This window comes from Rhinopithecus bieti, unplaced genomic scaffold, assembly GCF_001698545.2.
Source record: "Rhinopithecus bieti isolate Rb0 unplaced genomic scaffold, ASM169854v2 scaffold_42745, whole genome shotgun sequence".
Taxonomy (NCBI): Eukaryota; Metazoa; Chordata; class Mammalia; order Primates; family Cercopithecidae; genus Rhinopithecus; species Rhinopithecus bieti.
In genome coordinates this window covers 1,787,312-1,810,556 of record NW_016819184.1, presented here as the reverse complement: position 1 = coordinate 1,810,556, position 23,245 = coordinate 1,787,312, and the positions used below count along the sequence as shown (strand labels likewise).

The following is a 23,245-nucleotide window of genomic DNA, read 5'->3' as shown; positions in this document are numbered from 1 at the left end:
AGAACCAGGAAGGTGCTCACCGTCTACAGATAGCGGCAGAGGCCTCTGTGTCCTTTGTCCTATGCAGAGACCCTGCCTGTAAGTCTCACTGAACTGAAAGTTAGGTCAGGAGTCTCTGTATGACCTGACTGAGAGCTTCATGTTGTCAAGAGTCCATACAAGGCTAATGTGACGCTCACACTGGGGCTGGTACATTTGAACAAATGGTTCACTTCAAACATTCACATCCCAAAAAAGGACCCCAGTGGGCATAGCGAGTTCAGCCCAAGATGAAGCATCAGGGAACTGTTGGGAACACGGAGCTTACAGTAAGAGACCTGGGGTAGGGTGGGGATTGGCACCCCCCTGGAGGGCGTCTCCATGTTCTCGATGCTTCTGCTTCCTCCTCTGGAAGGCAGGGAGGGCCCTTCTCAGCTCTCCGCACTGTGTGGAGGAGTCGGTGAGATGAAGCCTGCCCAGTGTTTTCACTCGGTGCTGCGCTGAGGTGTGAGAGCCCTGTGCATGGTGCCCCGGCCTTGCTGTCCTCGTGGGTACTAGCGCATTCCAGTTCCTTTAGAGAATGAGCACTGGGGTAAGGACGGTCAGATGTGTGCCCATCCTGGCCTGCAGTGAGCACTTGCTCCTCACAAGGCAGTTCCTGGGGAAAGTCTCCAGCATGCGCGATTTACAGTTTAGTGTAAACGGAAGGAGGTTTATTAGAATCTTGGCAGCTCTAGAAGGAGACTCTCAACTCTCCATTGGCTACAGAGCCCGGCCAGCCATGTGGGTGGCTCGCTCAGGCCGGTCAGAGGTTCCTGCTGGGATGGCCAGGGGTGCCGGGAGAGCTTTCCCTCAGCATATTCAGACCTCAGACTTCCTGGCAGATTCAGGTGCAGCATTGAACTTCAGGCAGTTTTCCTAAATTCAACTTCCAGAGCTTTTACCTTTTCAGAGACCCAGCCTAGTTTACAGAAGCCCAGCAGAAACTTTTTATCAATTTGCGTGTGACTTTTAGATGAGTTTGGGGCTGTGTGGGAAGATGGTATTTCAGCGTCCTAGGCAGGGGCACATCCTATAAACTGTGTGCTTTGATGCCGTGGTGCTGCCTGATCACGAGGGTAACATGGGGGAGGAGGAATCCTTGTCAGTGTCCTGTCTGTGGTCTGCTGGGCAGTGACCACTTCCCCTGACCGCTGCCTGGAGACTGCTCCTCCACACACAGCTTATCTCCCAGGAAGCGATTCCTGGCCCAGGCGCCAAGGGCCCAGGGTTTTCCTAATGTTGAGGACATTATTGCCCAGTGGCATAGAACATGGGATTTGGAGTCAGATCTGGCTGGATTTGATTTCCGGCTCAACCTCTTGTGGACCACGTGACTTCATGTATGTTACTTCAGGGTGGCCGTGAGGATCACAGGATCCTGTATGTACAGTGTCTAGCACTGTGTCCCAAGGACCCTTTGTCCCCATAAATGTGATTATTAGGTAGCAAGGTGGTGCTCTTCTGACCACTGGGCATGTGGCCCCACCCACGGCCACCCCCAGGGTGCGAACAGTAGCCTTTCTGTCCTTACCTGGGCCTTACCCTCCACTGTTTCCAAGCTTGTCCACCCAACGTTCTCTCACTGGATCATTACCATGATGCTGTGGATCATCAGTAAGTATCAGTGACCTCATGTGTAGTGGCCGTTGAAGCACAGAGAGGTAGAAGGGCTGCCCAAGGTCACCAGTGGGCAGGGATCTGGCTGGAGAGCACACGCTGCTGCTTCTCCCTCCCTCAGACTATGGATTACAGGAGAGACCAGCAGCCGTGCAGGTGGAAGGTGGGAGGCCTGGGGTTCTGCAGGTATGAGCAGACACACATCAGTCCCCTCTACCACCGGCCTCTAATGTCCCCACATCACACAGAGGCCTGGGACCGTCTGGCTGTGCGGTGCAGCGTCTCGAGCACATACACTTTGGGATGATTCCTTGAGTTGTAAAGAAATAAAATAATTTTCCTTGAGAATGACGGATACACTGCTTAGCAGTGGAAGAAGAGAGCTGACCTTTATAGGTAGACAAAACAAAATGCCTGTCAAACATTACACTTTTGTTGCAGTATATTGTTCCAGAATAGAGCGCTGCATATTTTTGTTATAATGCTGTTTTTGTTTCTAAATGAATACTGCAGTGTTCTTTTATGTGGAGGAGGGATTCATTACTGGTTCACAGAACTTTTTCAGTGGTGGGGAAAAATAGGTGCTTGTCCTCAGCAATGCGTACCAAGCCTAGACACATTTCTGTTAGGAGCGCAGTGATTTGTGAATTCCCTGACAGCTTACCTTTTATTATGAGCTCTATTTTAAATGGAGACATGTAGCTTTTCCTCTTCAAGACGATATAACAGATACCCAGAATCTTCTCTGTTATCTCTCGTTTGTTTTAAACCTCGCCTCTTTCTTGTGCATTTTACAGGGATTCTTATTTGTGAACTAGTTTAAATGGTTCAGATCAGGCAGTTATTGTGGGGTGGAGGATCATTAAACCAAGAATATTTGCAAATGTTTCAGCAAAGTGGCTAGTTGATTGGCAGATTTTTCATTCATCAGCTTTCCTAATTTTCAGAATCTTCCTAAGGAATATCTAACAAACATCTCTGCTCTGAGTACCATATTCCTGAAAAAAAAAATTGATCTGTTTTCAGGATGGGTCTCCCCTTTTCTCATGCTAATGTATTTTCTTAGTCTCTCGGTAATATCCTATGCGTGCCTGTGAAGGATGCACCACTTTCTGATAGCTCTGCGCCTGAACCCTCTGTCAATGGCAACACCTCACCCAGGCCCCCAAGCCAAACCCACAGTCACCCTTAGCTTCCTTCCCTTTTCCCCACTTCTCACATGCCTCCAAAGCTTGTGAGTTCTGCCTCCTCTATCATTAAATAGCTGCCCCCACCCCCGGCCGCCCACCACTGCCCTGGAGAACACTGTTTCATCCTGCACCTGGACCACAGGTGTGGCCTCATTAGTCAGGAATCCGCAGTCCACACCAAGCCTGGTACCGTCCCTTCTTCTTCTCTGCAGCCATCACAGTGACCTTCTCTGCACAGAGCAGAATAGGAACGCCCAGGCTTGCAGACTTCTGCAGCCCCCTTGTGGCTTCAGCCCACAGCCAAAGGTCTCTGCAGCATTCCAGGATCTGCCCATCTCACATCCCAGGCTAACAGTTGTGATTTATTGGTCCAGGCCTTATACTGAGTTCGGTGTCAGGTCCTTACCTCCTTTACTAACCCAGCAGGTAAATATTATTATCTCTATTTCGCAGATGAAGAAACTTAGGCTCAAAACTGTTAAGTGATTTGTTCCAAGGTCAAAGCCAGGATCCAACTTATTTGCTGTTTCTAGAATGTTCCATATACTCTCTGGCTTCCTTGCTTTTGTTCATGTGTTCTTCCTGGGAATTTTCTTCTTGAGAAAGATGCCCTAACTTTGGCCAAACACAGGTTAGTGTTCTGCTTCTGTCTTTCATGGCTGCTGGGCTTGCCACGACCTAGCACTGCTCACCCCTGCATTTCAATGATCTGTTTATAAGCCTGTCCTCTGGACTTCTTTTAGGGTAAGGAGTTTGGGGTTCTGTCCTTGTATGTTTTTAATCTCTAAATCCTAAGCAATTGGCATAGAACTAGCACCTAGTAGATGCTCACTAATGTTAAATGGCTGGTTTAGCATATTGATGTACTCATTCAACTAGTGTTTTATGAGTTTCTAGTACACGCACAGAACTTTTCATATACTGAAGATGTTCAAGTCAGAGATAACAGGGTTTCTATTCAGAAACCAGCAAATTAGCCATGGATGCTCTGCCTTTGGGGGAGGGTCTGCACCTGCCTTCATCATCTGTAAAGTATGGAACATACCTGTCCACCTCATAGCGCAGCTGAAATGGCAGCAAACATCCTTAATGTTAATCCAGAGTCCTACTGTACTGTGTTGTTGTGGAGATGCTGTGAAGACACAGAAAGATGGAAGGGGCGGAGAGGGAATAGCTGGGCACCAGGAGGGATACAACCAGAGTGGCCCAGAGGGCTCAGAAAAGATGTCGAGGAGCGAGTAGCACTTGACCTACTGGATCACATGTCATCTAGTGGGTTTGGGTGAGACAGGCTTTGTGGGGTAGGGAGCAGCATGAGGGAAGCAGGGGACTGTGCTGTGTTGGAGCCTGTGAGACACGGTTGTGTGAGTGAGTGGCCTCTGGAAGGTGGATCACTGTGGTGTCTGCCTGACTTGATGCTCTTCCTGGGAGCTTCCAAACCTGCTAAGCAATCCAGAGGGCTGTTTACCAACACACGCTACTCTTCTTATCCATGCCAATCTCATCAGCAAACATGCTATTTCCCTTATTCGTGAACAAATATTATTTCATAATAAAATGATCTTTCTGAATAATTATTTAATGCCAGAGTTCATCCATTCTGCCTTAGTGAGCATTGCTTTGCCCTGGCCTCTGGCCATAGGTTACCGTGGACAGCCGAGTGTCAAGATCATCACCAACCAGGCCCTTCACACACGTGCTTAGCCTCATCACAGACCTAGGGTCACCTGGTGAAAGGCAGGTGTGTTTCCAATTGGCACTCTAAAAAAGAAAACCTGCAAACACTGATTTAACATGTCTGAGTATTAGAGATCATTTTCTCTGGGGCTCACTGAACAGGAATTAGCTCAAGAAAAACATCTTTAGCGTGCTCAGTTACCATTAGGGTCAGGCAACCAGCAGGCCTGTCCTGAGTACATTTCAGAGTCTGAGCCCAATTGGAGGAGCGAGGGAGGTAGAGAGGAGTAAAACAGGCCTCGTTGTCAAGGACTGCTCCTCTGGAGTCCCACTGCACTGCCCAGTGTGGGGAGTCCTTGTGGCAAGCTACCCTATGTCTCTGAGCCTCAGTTCCCCCTCTGCAAAGTGGGTCTAATAACAAACTCCCCATATGAGTATTGAGAGGATGCAGTGATCCCTGTTGGGTGCTTAGCGTGGTGTCTGGCATGAAGTTCCTGTCCTTACAGTGACTTTCTTCTGCAAGGGTCTTCTCTTGGTGGCTGTTAACACCATCCATCCCTGTCCTCAAACACTAGAGCCCCTGCCAAGAAGCTACTCACTGGGCAAAGATTTTTTTAAAAAAAATATGACAATGACTGTCACTATCTGAGAAGTGTCCATGCCCAGCACCAAGAGGTGGACAAATCCATAGCTCTCCCGTCTGGGGCTTGGAGGGCACCCCTACACCTCGGAAGGGAGCCTGGAATCAAATTGCCATGTTTCCAAATTTGATGCTGATAATAATGGCATAGACAGACGAGGCAGTATGGAAACCAGCAGACACTTGTACTTGCAAAGAAGGATTTGTCTGGCTTTCTAATTTGCATGTTTCCTAATCCAAAGAGGGTGCCTCAACCGTGGAGTAATTAGAGAGTATGTGCCTTGGTCGGGGGAGGAGGGAGCTTGAGAGGCAGGCAGAGATGCACGTGGATCTGTGCTGAGCAGCTGCCCATGAATAATTTCTAAAAGTTGCCAAATATTTAGAAGTCCTGCTCGTCTGTCATAGACTGGCAAAAAGGATGGTTGAAAAAAATGGGTCCTTTTTTTCCCCCAGCCTTAGCAACATTGTTTTAAAGATTTCATCTCCTTTTCAAGGTGGTTTGAGGCTGTGGGGTAGGCAGGATCAGATTCTACTAAACTTCTTCATTTCAGGGAGGGCTTCCTCCCCCGAGTTCAGTAGCTCCTTCTGTCCTGTCTTTCATGCATTAGAAAATATAGACATTAACAGCTTTACTGTTGCCTGGAAGGTAAACAAGGAAGCTGTGAGTATGACATCAGTGTGAATCTGAAGCCTAGATGATTCAGAAACGTTTTGCATTCTTCTATCATTTGAATTACCCACTGGAAGCAGAATGAAGTTGTCTGATAGAATGCAGAGACAGCCACAGAGGCCGTGGCTGCAGTTCCATCCATTCCCACTGCACTTCATTCAAGTGATGAGGTCTCTGTTATTTTTTTATTTGGAGTAATGATCCTGCTCTTTTACCAGTCCATCTAAAGTAATGGTCATGGTGCTTGAGTGTTACTGTGATTGAGGGTGAGTGACAGTTCTTGCTACCCCAGTGTTCTAATTGATCAGGACAACTCAGTGTCTTTGGGGAAAAACTGGAGTCCAAGAGAAGGCAGCCAGGATTGAGGAACTTGGCTCGGGGGGCTGGTCATTCACAGTAAGACTGCTTCAAGATCAATATCACTGGCATTTAACAGCATGAAGTGGAGTTTCATTCTTGTATCCTTTCTTTATAAAATTTTAATACATCATGAAAAGTTCACATGTTAGATATACACATAGAAACGTGTATGTAAACATGTTAAAATACAATGTAAATGCACTTCCAAAAAATTCTTCCAGGTTGCTGCTCATTTAAAAGAGTAGCTTAGAGACACACGTGCTACGCAAGCCACTTCAGCAACCTACATTCTGCCCACTCAAATGCTTATGGTGCTTTAGGCCAAGGGTGTGTGTAAGAGGCATTTTCCTTTTGTCTGAGTTTGGAAAGATTGGCCAGTTCTGTTCATTTCAGAAGTAATTTGAATGTTTCCCTTAAATGGAATAATTCCAAGGGACTGATTCTAAACGCTGTAGTTTTATTTTCTTCTTTGCAAGGTAGGAGGCACAATAACGTCGCTCGGTCTTTCCATATCTTGTGATTAATCGGGACCCAACCCAGCAGCCCGGCCGCTTCCTGTGGGCGCCCTCACTGGCCTGACCTTGCCTGCCCCTGCCCGCCTTCCTAAGGGCGGATTTCCCCTGTTCCAATGTTGTCACACTGCCTTTTTCCCAGAGCCTTGTCGGGCTTCCTCCCTGCCTCTGTTCCGTGGAAGCAGAGTGGCTGCAGCTGTGCGCTCCAGGGACTCACCAGCCAAAGCTTCAATTCTGTGACCAGGCTGGTCCAGGCCTCTGTGGGCCAGGCTACTTCCAAAGACCCGCTTCTCCCACATTAAATATATGGCCATCCCAGGGCTTTCCTTTCTGGAGCAGAGAACTTAATGGAGCACTCTCTAGGACTGGAAAGGATTTTGAGGAATAATCCAGTATCATTATTGCCATCTGCAGAATGCCTTTCCTACACCATTCCTACACTAAAGAAATTACAGCTTCACTGGGAGGAAGGAGATATAGCAAAAAAACAAACAAAACAAGCAGACAAGACTGGGTATAGGGGCTCACGCCTCTAATGCCAGCACTTTGGGAGGCCAAGGTGGCCAGGTCGTTTGAGCCCAGGAGTTCGAGACCAGTCTGGGCAACATCAGGAGACCCTGTCTCTACAAAAAATACAAAATTAGTGGGACATGGTGGTGCACGCCTGTAGTGCCAGCTACTCGGGGGGTGGCTGAGGCAGAAAGACTGCTTGAGCCCAGGAGGTCAAGGCTACAGTGAGATATGATCGTGCCACTGCACTCCAGCCTGGACTATAGAGTGGGACCCTCTCTCAATTTAAGAAAAAAATAAAATAAAACAAGCAGACAAACGTACATTGCAATGTAGGACTGCTTCTCCCAGGAGGCCTAGCCAGGAGTGGGCTCAGCAGCCCCAGGCAGGCATCGCTGCTGCCCTGTCTCCTCACTCTGTGATGCTGATCCGGAGCCTCACCAAGCCTCAGTGTCCTCATCTTTAAAGTGGGTCTCGCCGGCCGGGCTTGGTGACTCAACGCCTGTAATCCCAGCACTTTGGGAGGCCAAGGAGGGTAGATCACTTGAGGTCAGGAGTTGGAGACCAGCCTGGCCAACATGCCGAAACTCCATCTCTAGTAAATATACAAAAATTAGCCAGGTGTGGTGGTGGGTGCCTGTAATCCCAGCTACTCAGGAGTCTGAGGCAGGAGAATCACTTGAACCCAGGAGGCAGAGGCTGCAGTGAGCCAAGATCCCTCTGCTGCACTCCAGCCTGGATGACAGAGCGAGACGCCATTTCAAAAAATAAATGAACAAATAAAAATTTAAAAATAGTAAAGTGGGTTTTGCCTTACCTACTAGGATAGTTGTTAGATGTGGGAGAAACCCCACAAGCAGCACCCAAGGCACTCCACAGCCCAATAAATCTAAACTCATCTCTCCTTCCCCTTATCCATTCAAGAGAACAACAGGAAGCTTTCCAGTGAGTGGAAGGACGCTGTGTCAGCTTCTCACCGACCCCACTTCGCAGATCTGCCTGCTCGAACCAACCTCCCCAACCCCCAGCTTTTAAATGTTCCTCTTTCACAGTTTCAAACCTGTAGCTCAATACTACAGTAGTCATCGGCGTCACAGTGTTGGCCTAATGGAAGTCCTCACTTGGTAAAGGTTTACTTTAGAGAACATTATGATTGGTCTTTGCTCTAATTCTTTAAGAAACTGATAGTCGTAGTTCCATACTATCATGTGTGAGCTACAAACCAATAAAATACATGATCTATTTGGAGAACAAAAATTAGCGGAATGTTGTAGTGCACACCTGTAGTCCCAGCTACTTGGGAGGCTGAGGCAAGAGGACTGCTTGAGCCCAGTAGGTTGCGGCTGTAGTGAGCCATGATTGCACCACTTCACAATAAGGCAAGAGTTCAGTGTATTATTGCCTTAGTTTTTAAAAATTAGCTCCAAGTTTAATTTCAAATTATGATTTGTGTTTGATTGGGGTTGTCAATCGTGCAACCATTGACAAAGTGCCAACAGGTTCTACCAAAATTGGTCTTTTCCCTTGTGATTTTAGTCTGGTTTGACTCAAGCCTGCTGCCGCTGTCTGCAGCCCCGCTCCAGAAACTTCTGCATAGCATTGGGTTTTATTTTACATTAAAAGGAATCAGCATTGCATTGGAAGATTGATCATTTCTATCAATCCTCTTGAGATATTGGAGGTATAACTTCCATTCCTGGCTTCTTTCCTCACTTGGCTCCAGTCAAACACCACGAGTCACTCTTTTTAGCATCTTTTCTGGTTCATTTTGGAGAGTGGAAAGGATGTACTCTTGTAATAAGTTATTCCTACAAAAGAGCAGTTCCCCTATCTGCAGTGATCCTCAAGTAATCATTTCTTGCCCAAAAACCGATTCCCTCCCAATCCCCTGCCATCGTGCTCTATGTTATACTGGGTTCCACTGCACCCTGGAAACCCTCTGTGCTTTAATATGTTATTCACCAGATTTTCCCCAGTTGTTTTATGTAGCTGCCCCAGCAGATGCTTTGGCATTATATAGACTGTCTTATACGTTTCATTTATAATTGTTGTTAGTATATACAAATCTTTTTTTTTTGTATTAGTAACTTTGCACCTTGTGACCTTAACTCATATATTGCCTCTAGTGGCTCTAGTGGCTATTTTTGAATCCTTTGGTATTTTCTATGTAGACTATTATGTCATCTGAGAACAAAGTTTTATTTTTTTTCTTTTCAATGCTTATGTCTTTTAATTCTTTTTCCTAACTTATTGCATTGGCTATGATTTCCAGGACAGTGTTAAATAGGAGTGGGACAAATCCTTGCTTTGTTCCCAGTACTGTGGAGAGGTATTACGTCTTTTGCCATTAAGAAGAATTTGAGCTGTAGATTTGCCCAAATAGACTTAAAATTCCTTAGTAACCAGAAGTATTTTTTCTGCCTCTTGGGCTTCAAACATACCTCATGGGTCAGCTTTTAAATATATAACAATATGCATTTAAACATTTTTTTAAAATATAACAATTTATAACAACTTTTAATTGTATGCTGTAGAATCTTGATTTGATTTGATTTGATTTAAAATCTAGTTTTGTCAGGACTAAGATAGCAAGTAGTCTATTTTAGTGGAAAACATCATGTACTGAATTCACTGTTTAAAAATAGTGACAATCAAAACGTGCTTCCACCCTTCACCAGTGCAGACATACAGTGATGACTGAGCAAGGACTCTTTCACAGGTAGATAGCAGCCTAATCAATAATCCCAGTGTGAGGCTGCCATGCTGACCACTCAGAACAGAACAAGCAAGCTAAGTTCATCCACTGAGGAATGGGTCAACAAAATCTGGTATATCCATGCAATGGAATATTATTCAGCCATTAAAAGGAATGAAGCACTGGTACTTGCTACAATAGGGATAAGTCTCAAAAACGTAATGCTATTTTAAGTAAAAGAACCCAGTCACAGAAGGCCACATATAGTGTGAGTCCATTTATGTGAAATACTCAGAATAGGCCAATCCGTAAAGACAGAAAGAAGATTGGTGTTGCCAGGGGCTGGGGAGAGGATGGAGCTTGGGAGCTAGTGAGCTAATAGTGGGTGTGGGGTTTCTTTTTGAATGATGAAAATGTTCTAATATTAGATTACATGGATGGTTTCAAGTTGGGTGAATATACAAAAAACCATTGAACTGTACATTTTAAACAAGTGAACTTTAAGGTATGAAAATTATATCTTGATAAAACCTTTTTTTTTAAATAACATGAGAGCTAAATTAATGGGAGGCTGGGCATGGAGGCTCATGCCTGTAATCCCAGCACTCTGGGAGCCCGAGACGAGCAGATCACTTGAGGCCAGGAGTTCGAGCAGCCTGGCCAACATGGTGAAACCCCTTCTCTACTAAAAATATAAAAATTAGCCGTGTGTGGTGGCACATACCTGTAGTTCTGGCTACTCAGGAGGCTGAGGCAGGAGAATCGCTTGAACTGGGAGGTAAAGGCTGCAGTGAGCCAAGATCGCCCCATTGCACTCCAGCCTGCGTGACAGAGCAAGACTCCGTCTCAAAAAGAAAAATTAATTAATTAATGGGAATGGTCAGGCTAGATAATGATTAAGCTAGAAAGCTGGGGAAAGGGAGATGCCCCAGACTAGGCTGTAAAAGGCTCTTTTGAGGGGAGGATGGGCTAAAGGAACTACTTGAAGGGGAGGGAACCCTATAGGCCACAGCAGAGGCAGCTGACTGATAGAGCATCTTGGGGGCTAGGTCAGTGGCCACACCCCACCATCAATCAACTGACCATTAGAGATTTTATTAAAGTTTGGGGTAGGACATGGTTAAAAGCTGATAATTGCAGCCAAAAGAAGTATCAACTAGATAAAGAGGTCTCCAGAAGACCCTGAATAATGAAGCAAAAATGGGATAGTCGACTAGTGCTATACAGAAGGAAATGGTTAGAATTAGCAGCCAACTCCTGTTAACCAGAAAACTAACTTTTTTCTTCTTCTTCTTCCTTTCTTTTCAGACTATAGCCTTCGCATTCCCTCGGTGAGTACAAAACTTTTTTAAAATTATGTCTGATGTACGGATAACTAGCTTAAAATAGTATGTGGGATTTAATTATTAGAAGAGCATTGTCTTCTTGAGAAAGAAGGCCGTATGGTCAGCATGTTATATTTGAATTTTATGCCTTACCTTGCTTGAACAGGCTCATATCACACCTTTTTGTTACATCATTTGTGTGTGTGTGTGTGTGCGTGCGTGTGTGTGTGAAATTTGGCTCAGCTGCTTGGTCTCCTGAAATGTATTGTTGAGGACACAGTTTCTACATCCTTTCCTTTCACTGACTTGTTGTTGCTTTTAGAAGGGTCTAGCTTTATCTCAATGGCACACATCCGACCACTATTCAGGAGCGTGGGAGCACATAATTGCATGATGGTAACTGCTTCTTAAATTGATCTGCTCTACAGAAAACTGCTGAAAAGGAGCTTCTCTGGATTGCGTGCTCAGTAAAAGCAGTATCGGGGTGTTGCATGATTTTATGACTTTTGGGTCCAGGCAATGGCAAAATTCCAAGGCCTTAATGTCCTTAGAAAAAGAAAACTTTAAACAACAGAGCCCTTTTGCAGTCTACTTAATCAATTTAATGCTGTTAAGTTTCCTAAACAAATCAAAGGACGAAAATCTAAGAGCTTTCGCAGTGTCTGCAGCGTGCAGGTGAGTGGCTCGTGGACTTCTGGGTGTGCTTGCTTTCAGCAGGCAGCATGATGCCGGCCACCGGGAAGCTGTATTTCCTAAATGTATTGCCTTGTTTGAAAGGCACTGACTCTGTTCTGGAATCATTTTCAGGTCAATGGATCAATTATTGTGCCCCGGTTGGCCCTCTTTTTTAGGCAGGGTGCCCTTTGTGGCACTGTTCCATCTGGGCATCAATGCTTGTTGTCGTTCTTGGTGTGATCAAATGCATTTTGACTGTGTAGATTGTTTGTCTCTTTCTTGGTAAGGAATGTTAAATAAAAGTAATGACTGATTAAGCTAGAGAAGAGAGATGCCTTCATTTGCCTCCTACTACGTTAATTTTGTTGTCCGTGTTCTCCATTGCATCATTATGAGACGTTGTTGATTCTGAATGGGGAACTCTTCTTGGGTAAATGTCAGCGGTGGGATCAAAGAGAAGGATCGTTACTGGAATCATATTTACAGGATGGAGGATTAACTATATGAAATCTGCAATCCCTTATTGCCTCAGAATCCTCTACAAGGGGTGTTGGCTGGTCAATACTGGTTCAAATGCTTATTAAACGTGGCTTTCCTCAACAGCATTGGAGCTGCGTGCTTTATCGAATGCAAGTGTGCCTACCATGCTAAAATGAAATATTTCAGTGTCAGATCCCACAGCTACAGCTCCTTTTGAAATACAGGGCTCAGATTATGATTTGTTACAAGTGTGTGCCTTTTGCACCCCTTCTCTCTCCACTCAGTATTGGCCCCTCCGCACCCCGTTTTGCCTTCTGCCACTTCCAAAATTTCGTATTTTTCCCGGCATGTTGACCTGCTCCCCATCAGTGAGTCAGCAGCTCCCGCAGCTGAGTGATCCTGTGACAGGTGCTTCCGGGGCTCCTCCACCTCCCGGCATTGTCTCAAACCCGGCAAGAGATTCAGAAGTGGGTGCCCTGCCCAAGGGTCACTGAGTGTGTGTCCAGGAGCTGACTACCTTTCCTCCCTGCATCTACCATGGGTAGTTGGCAGCCAGAGTAGCCTCAGGGGGCACCTCCCTTTTCCTGGTCTCATCCTTCCTTTGCCTCCATTTCTTTCTTTTCTTTTCTTCTCTTTTTTTTTTTTTTTTTTTTTTTTTTTTTTTTTTTTTTTGAGACGGAGTTTCACTCTTGTTACCCAGGCTGGAGTGCGATGGCATGATCTCGGCTCACTACAATCTCTCCCTCCCGGGTTCAAATGATTCTCCTGCCTCAGCCTCCCGAGTAGCTGGGATTACAGGCAAGCACCACCACGTCCAACTAATTTTGTATTTTTAGTAGAGACAGGGTTTCTCCATGTTGGTCAGGCTGGTCTCAAACTCCCAACCTCAGATGATCCACCTGCCTCAGCCTCTGAAAGTGCTGGGATTACAGGCATGAGCCACCGCACCCGGCCCTGCCTCCATTTCAGTGGGAAAGTACAGCTCTGCTTCAGGAAGATCCTGAGTTCCTAGATTAAGGGTACTTCTGATTCCAGAAATCATTCTCTGGACACGAGGAAAGGGTTTCGAAGCCTGGGTCTCCTATCTGTGCTGCCTTGTCTGCTGCCTTCGTTTGGGACCTGCCCACTGGGCCACTGATAAGGTTTAGCTCTGTGTCCCCACCCACATCTCATCTTGAATTGTACTCCCCTAATTCCCACGTGTTGTGGGAGGGACCTGGTGGGAGATAATTGAATCATAGGGGCGGTTTCCCCCATACTGTTCTCCTGATGGTAAATAAGTCTTCCGAGATCTGATGGTTTTTTATGGGGTTTCCACTTTCACTTCTTCCTCATTCTCTTCTCTTGTCTGCGCCATGTGAGACGTACCTTTCACCTTCAGCCATGATTGTGAGGCCTCCCCAGCCATGTGGAACTGTGAGTCCAATAGGCCTCTTTCTTTTGTAAATTGCCCAGTCTTGGGTATGTCTTTATCAGCGTCATGAAAACGGACTATTACAGCCACCAAGGTAGAATACCAGACTGATCTATTAGCCCATTGCATTTTCACTGCTAAGCATTTGAGACTTGTACAGAACATCAGGATATCTATTAATGGAAGGGAACTTACTTCTCACTTGTGGGATTCAGAGAGGTGCTTTTGAGTCAGTTAGAACTAAAAGGGTAGTCCACGTTGGGCAGGGTGGATAAGCCCCCTAAGGCTGGAGATGGTGCCACAGCCACCACCCACACTGGCCAGCTGACTGCAGAGGAGCCTAGTCACACGTGCTGGATGAACACATCAGCCTGTGCGAGCCTTCATTTCTCTCATCTATCCATCACTTCCTAGGATGTGATGTGACATTTAAGTGAGATGATCCAAGGTAGGCATTTAATAAAAGCTAGCTATGGACTGGGTGTGGTGGCTTACGCCTGTAATCCCAGCACTTTGGGAGGCCAAGGCAGGTGGATCATTTGAGATGAGGAGTTCAAGACCAGCCTGGCCAACATGGTGAAACCCTGTCTCTACTAAAAATACAAAAATTAGCTGGGTGGTAGTGGCACGTGCTTGTAATCCCAGCTACTTGGGAGGCTGAGGCAGGAGTATCGCTTGAGCCTGGGAGGTGGAGGTTGTAGTGAGCCAAGATTGCGCCACTGCATTCCAGCCTGAGTGACAGCGTGAGACCCTGTCTCAAAAAATAAAAATAAATAAAAGCTAACTAACTGTGGTTGTCACTGCTACTCTTATTATGATCGTCATCACAGAATCATGGCAACTGTTTCCAAATTTAAGGAAGATATTGAACTGGATTGTAACATATATGCTGGTACCATAGTGAGTATCAAAAGGAGTTCCCTTTACTAGCAGTAATCTACTTTTTCACTTTAAAAAACTATATTAATATTTGACATTTAGGCCGGGCGCAGTGGCTCCCACCTGTCATCCCAGCACTTTGGGAGGCCAAGGAGTTCAAGACCAGCCTGGCCAACATGGTGAAACCTTGTATCTACTAAAAATACAAAAATCAGCTGAACGTGGTGGCAGGCACCTGCTACTTGAGAGGCTGAGGCATGAGAATTGCTTACACCTAAACCTGGGAGGTGGAGCTTGCAGCGAGCCAAGACCACACCACTGCACTCCAGCCTGGGTGAAAGACCAAGACTTGTCTCAAAATAAATAAACAAACAAATAAATAAAATAACATCCAAAAAAACGAGTCTTTTTTCCTGTTAAGCTGGATTAGGAGGGGGTCTCTTAAGTAGAGTCACCTGTTCCCATGTTTTCCTTTCCTTTTTCTTTGTCTTTAACAATAGGTTTGTGAAAATAACACCATAGTTCATATCAATGATCAAATATGACCAAAGTTCCTTCCACTGGAGAACGCTTACAACTCTCCGGGTCTCTCGCATAGTATTTAACACAATGGAATTTCAGAATTGAGAATTTATAAAAGACGTATCATTAAGGTTTAAATATTTTCTCCAGACTCTTTGAGGTCTTATATTGTTATACATAAGGGTATCCACTACAAAGTAAAATTAAATGATTCTGTAACTTGACGATTTCACTTTGGTTCATGGAAATACCCAAGGAATAAAAGAAAACGAAATTAACATGTGAATATTCAGCAACCGTGAGCTTCAATTTTAAAACGTACTTAGGCTTCCCTTCACTCGCTTGCTCTTCTTTAGTAGTCTGTTTCCTCCTCTGTCACTTTTGAGAAGTGTGATTTTTTTCTCTTCTGACTCAATTGTGTTTCTTGATGTTGATTTGAACGGCTACCATGACAGAAAAAAAAAATCTGTTATTTTTAAAATAAAGTTCAGGGTTCCGACAGGCAGGGGGACCACTCCAAGCTTGCTTCTGGCTGCGTCCGCTGGGGTGATGTTTCCAGCAGGGCAGGAGCTATATGCCCTGGGCCGGCCTTCGGAATCCCAGAAAGAAGTGAGAAGCCTGGTGGGCAGAGCACAAACAAAATTAAAACTTTCTGAGACATGTGATTCCTGTTTCCCTTCTTCATCACATACTTGGGTTTTTTATTAGCACCAATGGATTCCATGGGTTTCTATCCGAGCCACAGTGACAAATTATTCTCCTGGTGACTGAATTAGAAGTTGACAGTAAGTTGGAAGAATGCCTTTGGATCTGACATGATGAACAGATTAATCCTTCATGTATTTCCATTTCCATTCCTCCCTCCCCCCGGGGAAGTTTCCGCATTCTTTCAAGAAGTGCCTCCTAAAAGAGCCCAGTAGGTAATCCTTTGTCACAGAGCAAAGGCCTGGGCGTTAATCAGTCACAGTTTCCCCTAAGAGGAAATAGGAACACAGATGTCCTATATAAACTCATGTCTCGTCACCGTGTTCACAGCAGACCCAGTTCAGAGTTGGAATTCTTCTAGAAATCCTTTCTCAGCTGGCAGGGAAACATGGATTCTCCAAGGCCAGGATGGTTTCCCAGCGTCTTCCCAGGAGGACAAGAGGTAACGGGGGAACTCAGAGGGGCCCTTCTTGTCTCTTTGGTTTAATGTCATGGTTGCTTCTAATATAATTTCTAAAGTATCTAAAAATCAGGCTAAAGAATATTACCAGGAAGGCGTCGTTAAATGAAAATTTGGCAAGCCTCTTAGTTACCTTTGTCCAGCTCTGTGCAGGAAATCTGGGATCTATGCTTCAGGAAACCATTTCCAGTCCACCACGCCTCGGTCGATAGTGCCCTGGGGATGGCACAGAAGCATTGTCTGTTTGGGCCTGGTGGGTTGTCAGACAGCCAACAATCCAAGGTGAGGTTCACCTTTTTAGAAAAACAGTCCCTAACAATTGCTGGGGACATAGGCCGGCTCGATGACACGTGAAAATCCCACCCGTTGTAAACTGGACATTTTCTATCTTTGTAATCAAAACTGCCCTCTTCATTTTTCTTAACAACTAGATTTGTGAAGTGGCATTTTAATTAAAAGTGACACACAGAGCAAGCGTGAGGGACCTGGTCTGCAGGCCAATGAGCTGGTCTTCAAGGAGCTTGTCTTCAGGCTCCTGAGGACACAGGGCTGGTACTCTGTGTGTAAGGGTTTCCTGCCTGTGCAGTTCGTGCTGCAGAAACAGATGATATTGTCGGCTGCAGATGTGTGCCAACTGCCTAAGGGGTGGCATCATTCATATTAGGAGAAAGAAGACAAGAAATTTATAAACACTTTTGGGTATGTGAGTTACAGAGAGATTTCTCAGACCCGGCGGTACATCGGGATGAGGTCTGGTGCCAAATGCAAGGGCCATGAGTGGACCAGTCCTACCAGATATAGGAACTCACCCTCAACTGCAGCTCCATCCCCTGGGGGTGGCCCCCTGTGGATTGAACAACAGGAAAGGAGATCACATTCTGCTCAAAAATGACCATTTACAGTGACTTTTTTTTTTTGAGACTGAGTCTCCCTCTATCACTCAGGCTGGAGTTCATTGGCACAACCTTCGCTCACTGCAAACTGCCTCCACCTCCTGAGTAGCTAGGATTACAGGCACCTGCCACCACGCCCAGCTAATTTTTATGTTTTTAGTAGAGATGGGTTTTGCCATATTGGCCAGGCTGGTCTCAAACTCCTGACCTCAGGTGATCCGCCCACCTCGAACTCCCAAAGTGCTGGGATTACAGGCGTGAGCCACCATGCCCGGCCTGTGGTGACTTTTTAAAGCTGCTTATACACATGGACATAAAGATGGAAACAACAGACATGGGGAACTCCAAAAGGGAGGAGGGAGGGAAGAGAGCAAGTGTTGAAAAACTATCTATTGGGTACTATGTTCACTACTGGGGTGATGGGTTCAATAGAAGCCCAAAGCCCAGCATTATGCAATGTAACCATGTAACAAACCTGCACACATACTCTGGAATCTACAATAACATTTTTTAAAAACTGCTTATTATGTTGCAGAGTTTGGTAAAAATTATTTAAAATGTTAAGAAAGGAAGGATCTCTGTGGAATTACTGAACAAAAACATGTCATACAATAGATTTTCTGAGTAGCTTTTCTCCTTGTTTTGAATAGAAATAAGCATAAGCAAAAAAACAAAAACTGGATTTGTGTTTATTTTATGATGAGGGCTGATTCAGTTCTAACAACTTTAAAAAATATGTTGATAGTATTTAACTGATTTCAAAAAACTCTACCAAGATTCATCTGCTGTCAGAAATGGTGCAGATTTCATGTTCAAGTGCTATAACACATACATATAGATAGCTTCTTAAAGCTATATATATTATATTTTACATATACATATGTATTTAAAGCTATCATGTTACCATGTTGCTGCTGAGAAATGAATTTTTTAAAATATCGTGTTTGTGGAAATTATTATTTAGAAAAACAGGATTTGCTCCATTTCCTGTTTTTCCAGAAAACTTACATGCCTTATGCTTAAACAGAAATTGCATTTCTGGTAAGGCACATACGTAGAGAGTGCTTCTTTACAAAGCAAGCTTGAATTCATGATTTCATGTGGGTCCCCTAAACACGAGGAGGCAGCCTCCCAGGCGTGTCTTGTCACCTCTCCCTTAAGGAGGGGAGAACAGAGACCCAGGCAGGCTGGATAAGTGAGTTGTAGGACAGTGGAAAGGAAACGCCAGTCCCCTGCGGTGCTTCCTCAGACAGAAACGGTGCTCCTCTCCAACTGAAAAAACAGTCAGCTCTCATTACCACCACCAAAGGTGAAGTTCGGACCTGCCAAAAGAAAAACTTTTCCATTATGAAAAACATGATTTGACAGTTATGCAAGTGACAGAGAACATTAACAAATAAGAGCATATCCTGTGGATTCTGCAAACGGTTTGCTGGTTGATAATTATATTTTGGAACAGTTTTATGATCACTTGAGTTGATCTTGGCCAGAGTTCCCAATTATTTCTGCATGTTATCTGCTGACCAAATGCAGCTTTCTAATCTCTTTTCACACACTTGGCACGTTTCCTTTCCGCACAGCCAATAATTCGTTCATTCGCTCACTGAGGGTTTATCAGGGTTTATCAGGTATCTCTTGCAAGCTCATGATTGTGCAAGATCTTGAAAAATGAAGTGGTTGATTCCAGTTCTAATTTCAGGAAATATTTCTTAGACAGCCAATATTTGAGTCCTTTCTCTACTAAGTATAAATGTGTGTTTTGCCCAGGAGCCTAGCAAAATGATTGATTGGAAAGATTTTAGTTCTAGAAAATCAAATTACCCCTGTAATCCCAGCACTTTGGGAGGCTGAGGTGGTTGAATCACTTGAGGTCAGGAGTTCGAGACCACCCTGGCCAGTATAGTGAAACCCCATCTCCAATAAAAATACAAAAATTAGGCAGGCAAGGTGGCACGTGCCTGTAATCGCAGCTACTCAGGAGGTGGAGGCAGGAGAATCGCTTGAAGGCGAGAGAATCGCTTGAACCCAGGAGGCAGAGGTTGCAATGAGCCGAGACTGCACCATTGCACTCCAGCCTGGGCAACGGAGCACGACTCCATCTCAAAAAAAAAAAAAAAGAAGAAGAAGAAGAAAGTTGAATTACTTACACTTGTCACTTCATCACTCTGAGTCACACCTTCTTGCTCTAAAACATGAAGGGCTGGGTGAGAATTGTTTAAAGACATCTTCAAGACCTAGAGTTCTATGCTCTAGGGTGGTGCTGGTCTGGATTTGGAGTTAGCAACAGAAATCCCCAGAAAGTAACTACTGCAGGTGTCAGCCATGACTGGGACCAGCCGCACTCATCTCCTTGTCTTGCAGGATAAGGTCTGCATGTTTTGGGGCAAATGTTTTGTCATCTTCCTATGAGAAAGCAGCACTGGCCTGGGGGGCTTGCTCCTCCTGCCTCCCCCATTTGTTTTTCCTCTCTCACTGCTCTCCAAAAGAAGCGAGAACATTTTTTTAAAATGCATTTTATTAATGGAAAATTTTATTTGAAATATGGTCATTTCCTTTTATAATGTTGCTTATATTCAGGAAGGAAAAGCTGAGAATCCGTGGGCTTTGATTTTAAAACTCAAACAGAAATGTTAGTTAATAAAACAAAGGCATTTTTCCCACTGTTCTGAGGGCCGTTCTGGCAAATGGTTCCGGGGGCCGTGTGATGGTTTATGTTACCAGAAGTGATTCACTGGGAAGGAGAACCACTTCATCTCGTCAGAAACCATGGAAACCCTCCATACCACTCTGCTCCCCTCTTGGGGGAGTTCTCAACAGAAGACACTGGAAAGTGGATGTCACTGGGATGAAGTTAGAAATCCCAAAAGTGCACTGTTTGAGCAAGATCGAATTCAAAGGCATCACTGTTTTCAAAACCTGTTTTTGGCTTCCTTCCAATCTGAAGCCAACACCGACATTCTGTTATGCTGTTTCCCATTGTGGGCGGATTGACTTAATTTTTAATGAGTGATTCACCACTCATGGCTGTATGTTTTCCGCCTGCTGAGCTGAGAATTAAGTCATGTTTCCTTTAAAAAATTCTTTTTGATATCAACTGAGTAATGTGGTTCGCAGTGTTTGAGACAAGGAGACATGTTAATATCACTTAAAAGAAGGCATTTAACCTGACCTAGGTTCTTAAGACAGGGCAATCATGACGCCATCATGACTGGAATGCTCTCTAGAAAAGGAATCTGTCTCATTCAGCTTTCAAAAACATTTCTTTCTATAAGAATATTTTCCAAAGTTGTGCAATTATTTGAAACATTTTTTGAGGGTAGTGCAAATCCAATCCATTTGGGAAGCCACGTGGCAGGTTTCCTAATGGGAAGCCTGGTAATATCGTGTGTTTCCCCACAGTGTTCGCAGGGTCTCACCCCTGTCCACTTTGATTACTCCAACTGGCCTCTGTCCATCCAGCAGGGGTCTGGCAATCCTTTCTGATCCATAATCTTTATTAAAATAGCACCAGAGGTACTTGTGGCCACCAGAGCTATTTAGCTCCTGCCTTGGGCCCCACCCCTTACCAAACTGTTCCCTCTCCTGGGCCCCTCAACACCACTCCTTCAGGATGACTCTGAAGCACAGGCTGCCCCATCTTTACAGTGAGTCCCTCCTGCCTGGCCTGAGCACAGACCAGTGAGCCCACCGAGTGAGCAGTTGAAGCTCATCCCTGTGCCCAGCACCTCGGGGCCCCCAGGGTCAGATTTTACCCAGTAGAACCCAAGAACCTAGAGGATGGGAAACACAGCCAGCAATGAGGAGGCAGGAGGGGTGCAAATCAGAGGGGTAAGACAGGGAGGCTGGAGGTGCAGGTGGAACATTTGGGAGTCAGTCGTGGGGAAAACAACATGACCAGAAAAGGAGCAGAGGTGGGGCCTGTGAGGCTCAGGTGCCGAGTGTCTGTGCTAAGCAGCCACGTGGGGGTCAGCAGGTCACCCCTCTTCTAAGGACATCCATCTCCCTAGCTGCCCAGTGGAGCCACCTCTGCAAGGCTCTAAGGTTCTTGCCATCCAGGTTGGGCCCTCAGAAGAAACTGAAAATTTCTAGCACAAAATTCATAGCACACTGAAAATACAAGGGGTGGCAGCTGGGAGTTGCTTTCCTTTGGGGACGATCTGCTCTTATCCCAGCATCTTGGGCCTTGGCTCAGGGCTTCCTGAAGCTGAGCTTCCCTGGAGAGGAGGCTCCCTGTGCAGGGCAGCTGCTCACCAGTGCTCCTGGGCCTAGGGGCACTCAGGAAACACCTGGGTACCCTCAGAGCCAGACCGCAGGCCTGGAGCCACTCCTTTTGCTGATACACCTGCACATCAGAAAGCCACACACCTGCTCTAGAACCCTAGGCACCAAGTCTAAAATCCAAACACGGCATCAGGAGCCCAAATACCGGGTTAGAATCCAAGTCCCCAGTCAGAAAACTAAATGCCATGCAACAAATCCAAGTACCTCTTCAGAAACCCAAATACGTGGTCAGAAAGCCAAGTACGTGCCCAGGCATTTGTAATAATCGTGTAGGTGGGAGTCTTCATTTTCCTCCAGAACAGGTAGCCCCTTTCTGAAATTCATCATAAAGCTAAAAAAAAAAAATTGTTTTATTTCAGTGAGGCTGTCGTGCATTTTTTAATGTGTCTGCTGTTTGTGTCACAGTGTGCCTGGGATATTTGAAAAAGTTTGAAGTTGCCCCTGGGCACAGAATCTAGGGTCCTGATTGAAAATGAGCAGAGGGTTGAGGAAATAGACTCACTGAAATTGCGTATTCAGGTCTATGAAAGACAGAGAACTACATCAGGGGTGTCACAGCAACCTGGGGGCTCCTTTTCTAAGTTTCTTAAATCCCCAGGAAAGGGTTTTCTTCGAGGACGTGGTTAAAAGGAAATGAACTACTAACCTTGAGAAATGAAAAGTCACGTTCAGAGAACGGCCCAACAGTTCTGACTGATCAGAGAGGGCATGTTTTCTCTAACTTCCATTTTCTACTTTATCCATAATTTATGTGATGTGTGACGCATACTTGAAGCTAATGTGTGGTGGGGCCACCGCAGAGGGACAGAAAACAGTTGATGTGGAAGCCATGCCTGACTGTCACAGACGGGGGTGTGGGGGGTCAGGGTCTCAGCTCCTGGGGGGGCGAGGGAGCCCATTGTCCTGGGATCCCCAGGGCTTACCCAGCGTGCATTGTGCATCGGGTCTCAGGAACCTGCGTTGCTGATGGATGTGTGAATGAGTGGACAGGCGTGGAGGACGGGGGAGCGGGGAGAAGACAGTTGTATCTTTGCATTCTTCACAGAGCCTGGGGCAGCACTTAGCACAAACAGGGCTGGCTACTTAAAACCCGGGGTCACTCGTTCAAAAGGCAGGAAAAAAAGCTTTTTCCTTTCTTCGTGTTCTCTCTCTGGACCTTTCATAGTGGTGTGTGTGTGCGTGTGTGTGTGTGTGTGTGTGTGTTTTACCTTTTATTTAATGTCACATGCCCCCAGGCACTAGGATACTCTCACTGCCTTCAACTGGGCAGGTAGAGGGCGTCCATGCAGCCCCCATCCTCCCTATTGAGGAGTGGGGGGAGTCTCAGTTGCTGACCGGGGCAGGAAGTGGACAGTCAAGAACCCAATGGGGTGGGGCAGGAGGTGGGCCAGGTGTGAGTTGAGGGGCCATACCCCGGCACATGTCCCATTGCCCCACCAGAGTTCCCTCACAAAACACAAGTTCAGAGATAAAATTCTTATGACAGGTGAAGGTAGCAGTTACAGAGCATTAAGCCCCAAGCACGAGGGTCTCTCTTCTGAGTGAGGGCCTGAGCACTGCACTGCTCTTGTGTCCCCAAAGCCCACCCTGAGTATGAGAAGTGAGGGACAGAGTCCTGCAGTGTCCATCCCATGGTGACTGGTGAAGGATTTTCTTTTCCAGGGGAGCACAGCCAGAGCTCTCTTCTCTGATTCCATCATTAGTTTCCGGAAAAGCCTT

The 23,245-nt window shown here is 45.7% G+C and overlaps 1 protein-coding gene across 4 annotated transcripts in view; it reads left to right on the top strand.

Moving 5' to 3' along the window:
- The window catches only part of PTPRE (protein tyrosine phosphatase receptor type E), a 177,290-nt gene that overhangs the window by 63,424 nt on the left and 90,621 nt on the right, over window positions 1-23,245 (top strand). For 3 of the 4 annotated variants that reach the window (XM_017858691.1, XM_017858690.1, XM_017858689.1), the window contains exon 2: window positions 11,201-11,223. In XM_017858691.1, coding sequence (XP_017714180.1) covers window positions 11,201-11,223 — 23 coding nt within the window. Of the gene's footprint in view, window positions 1-11,200; window positions 11,224-16,222; window positions 16,335-23,245 lie in introns of those variants that run through there. The other variant, XM_017858695.1, reaches the window with a different exon arrangement.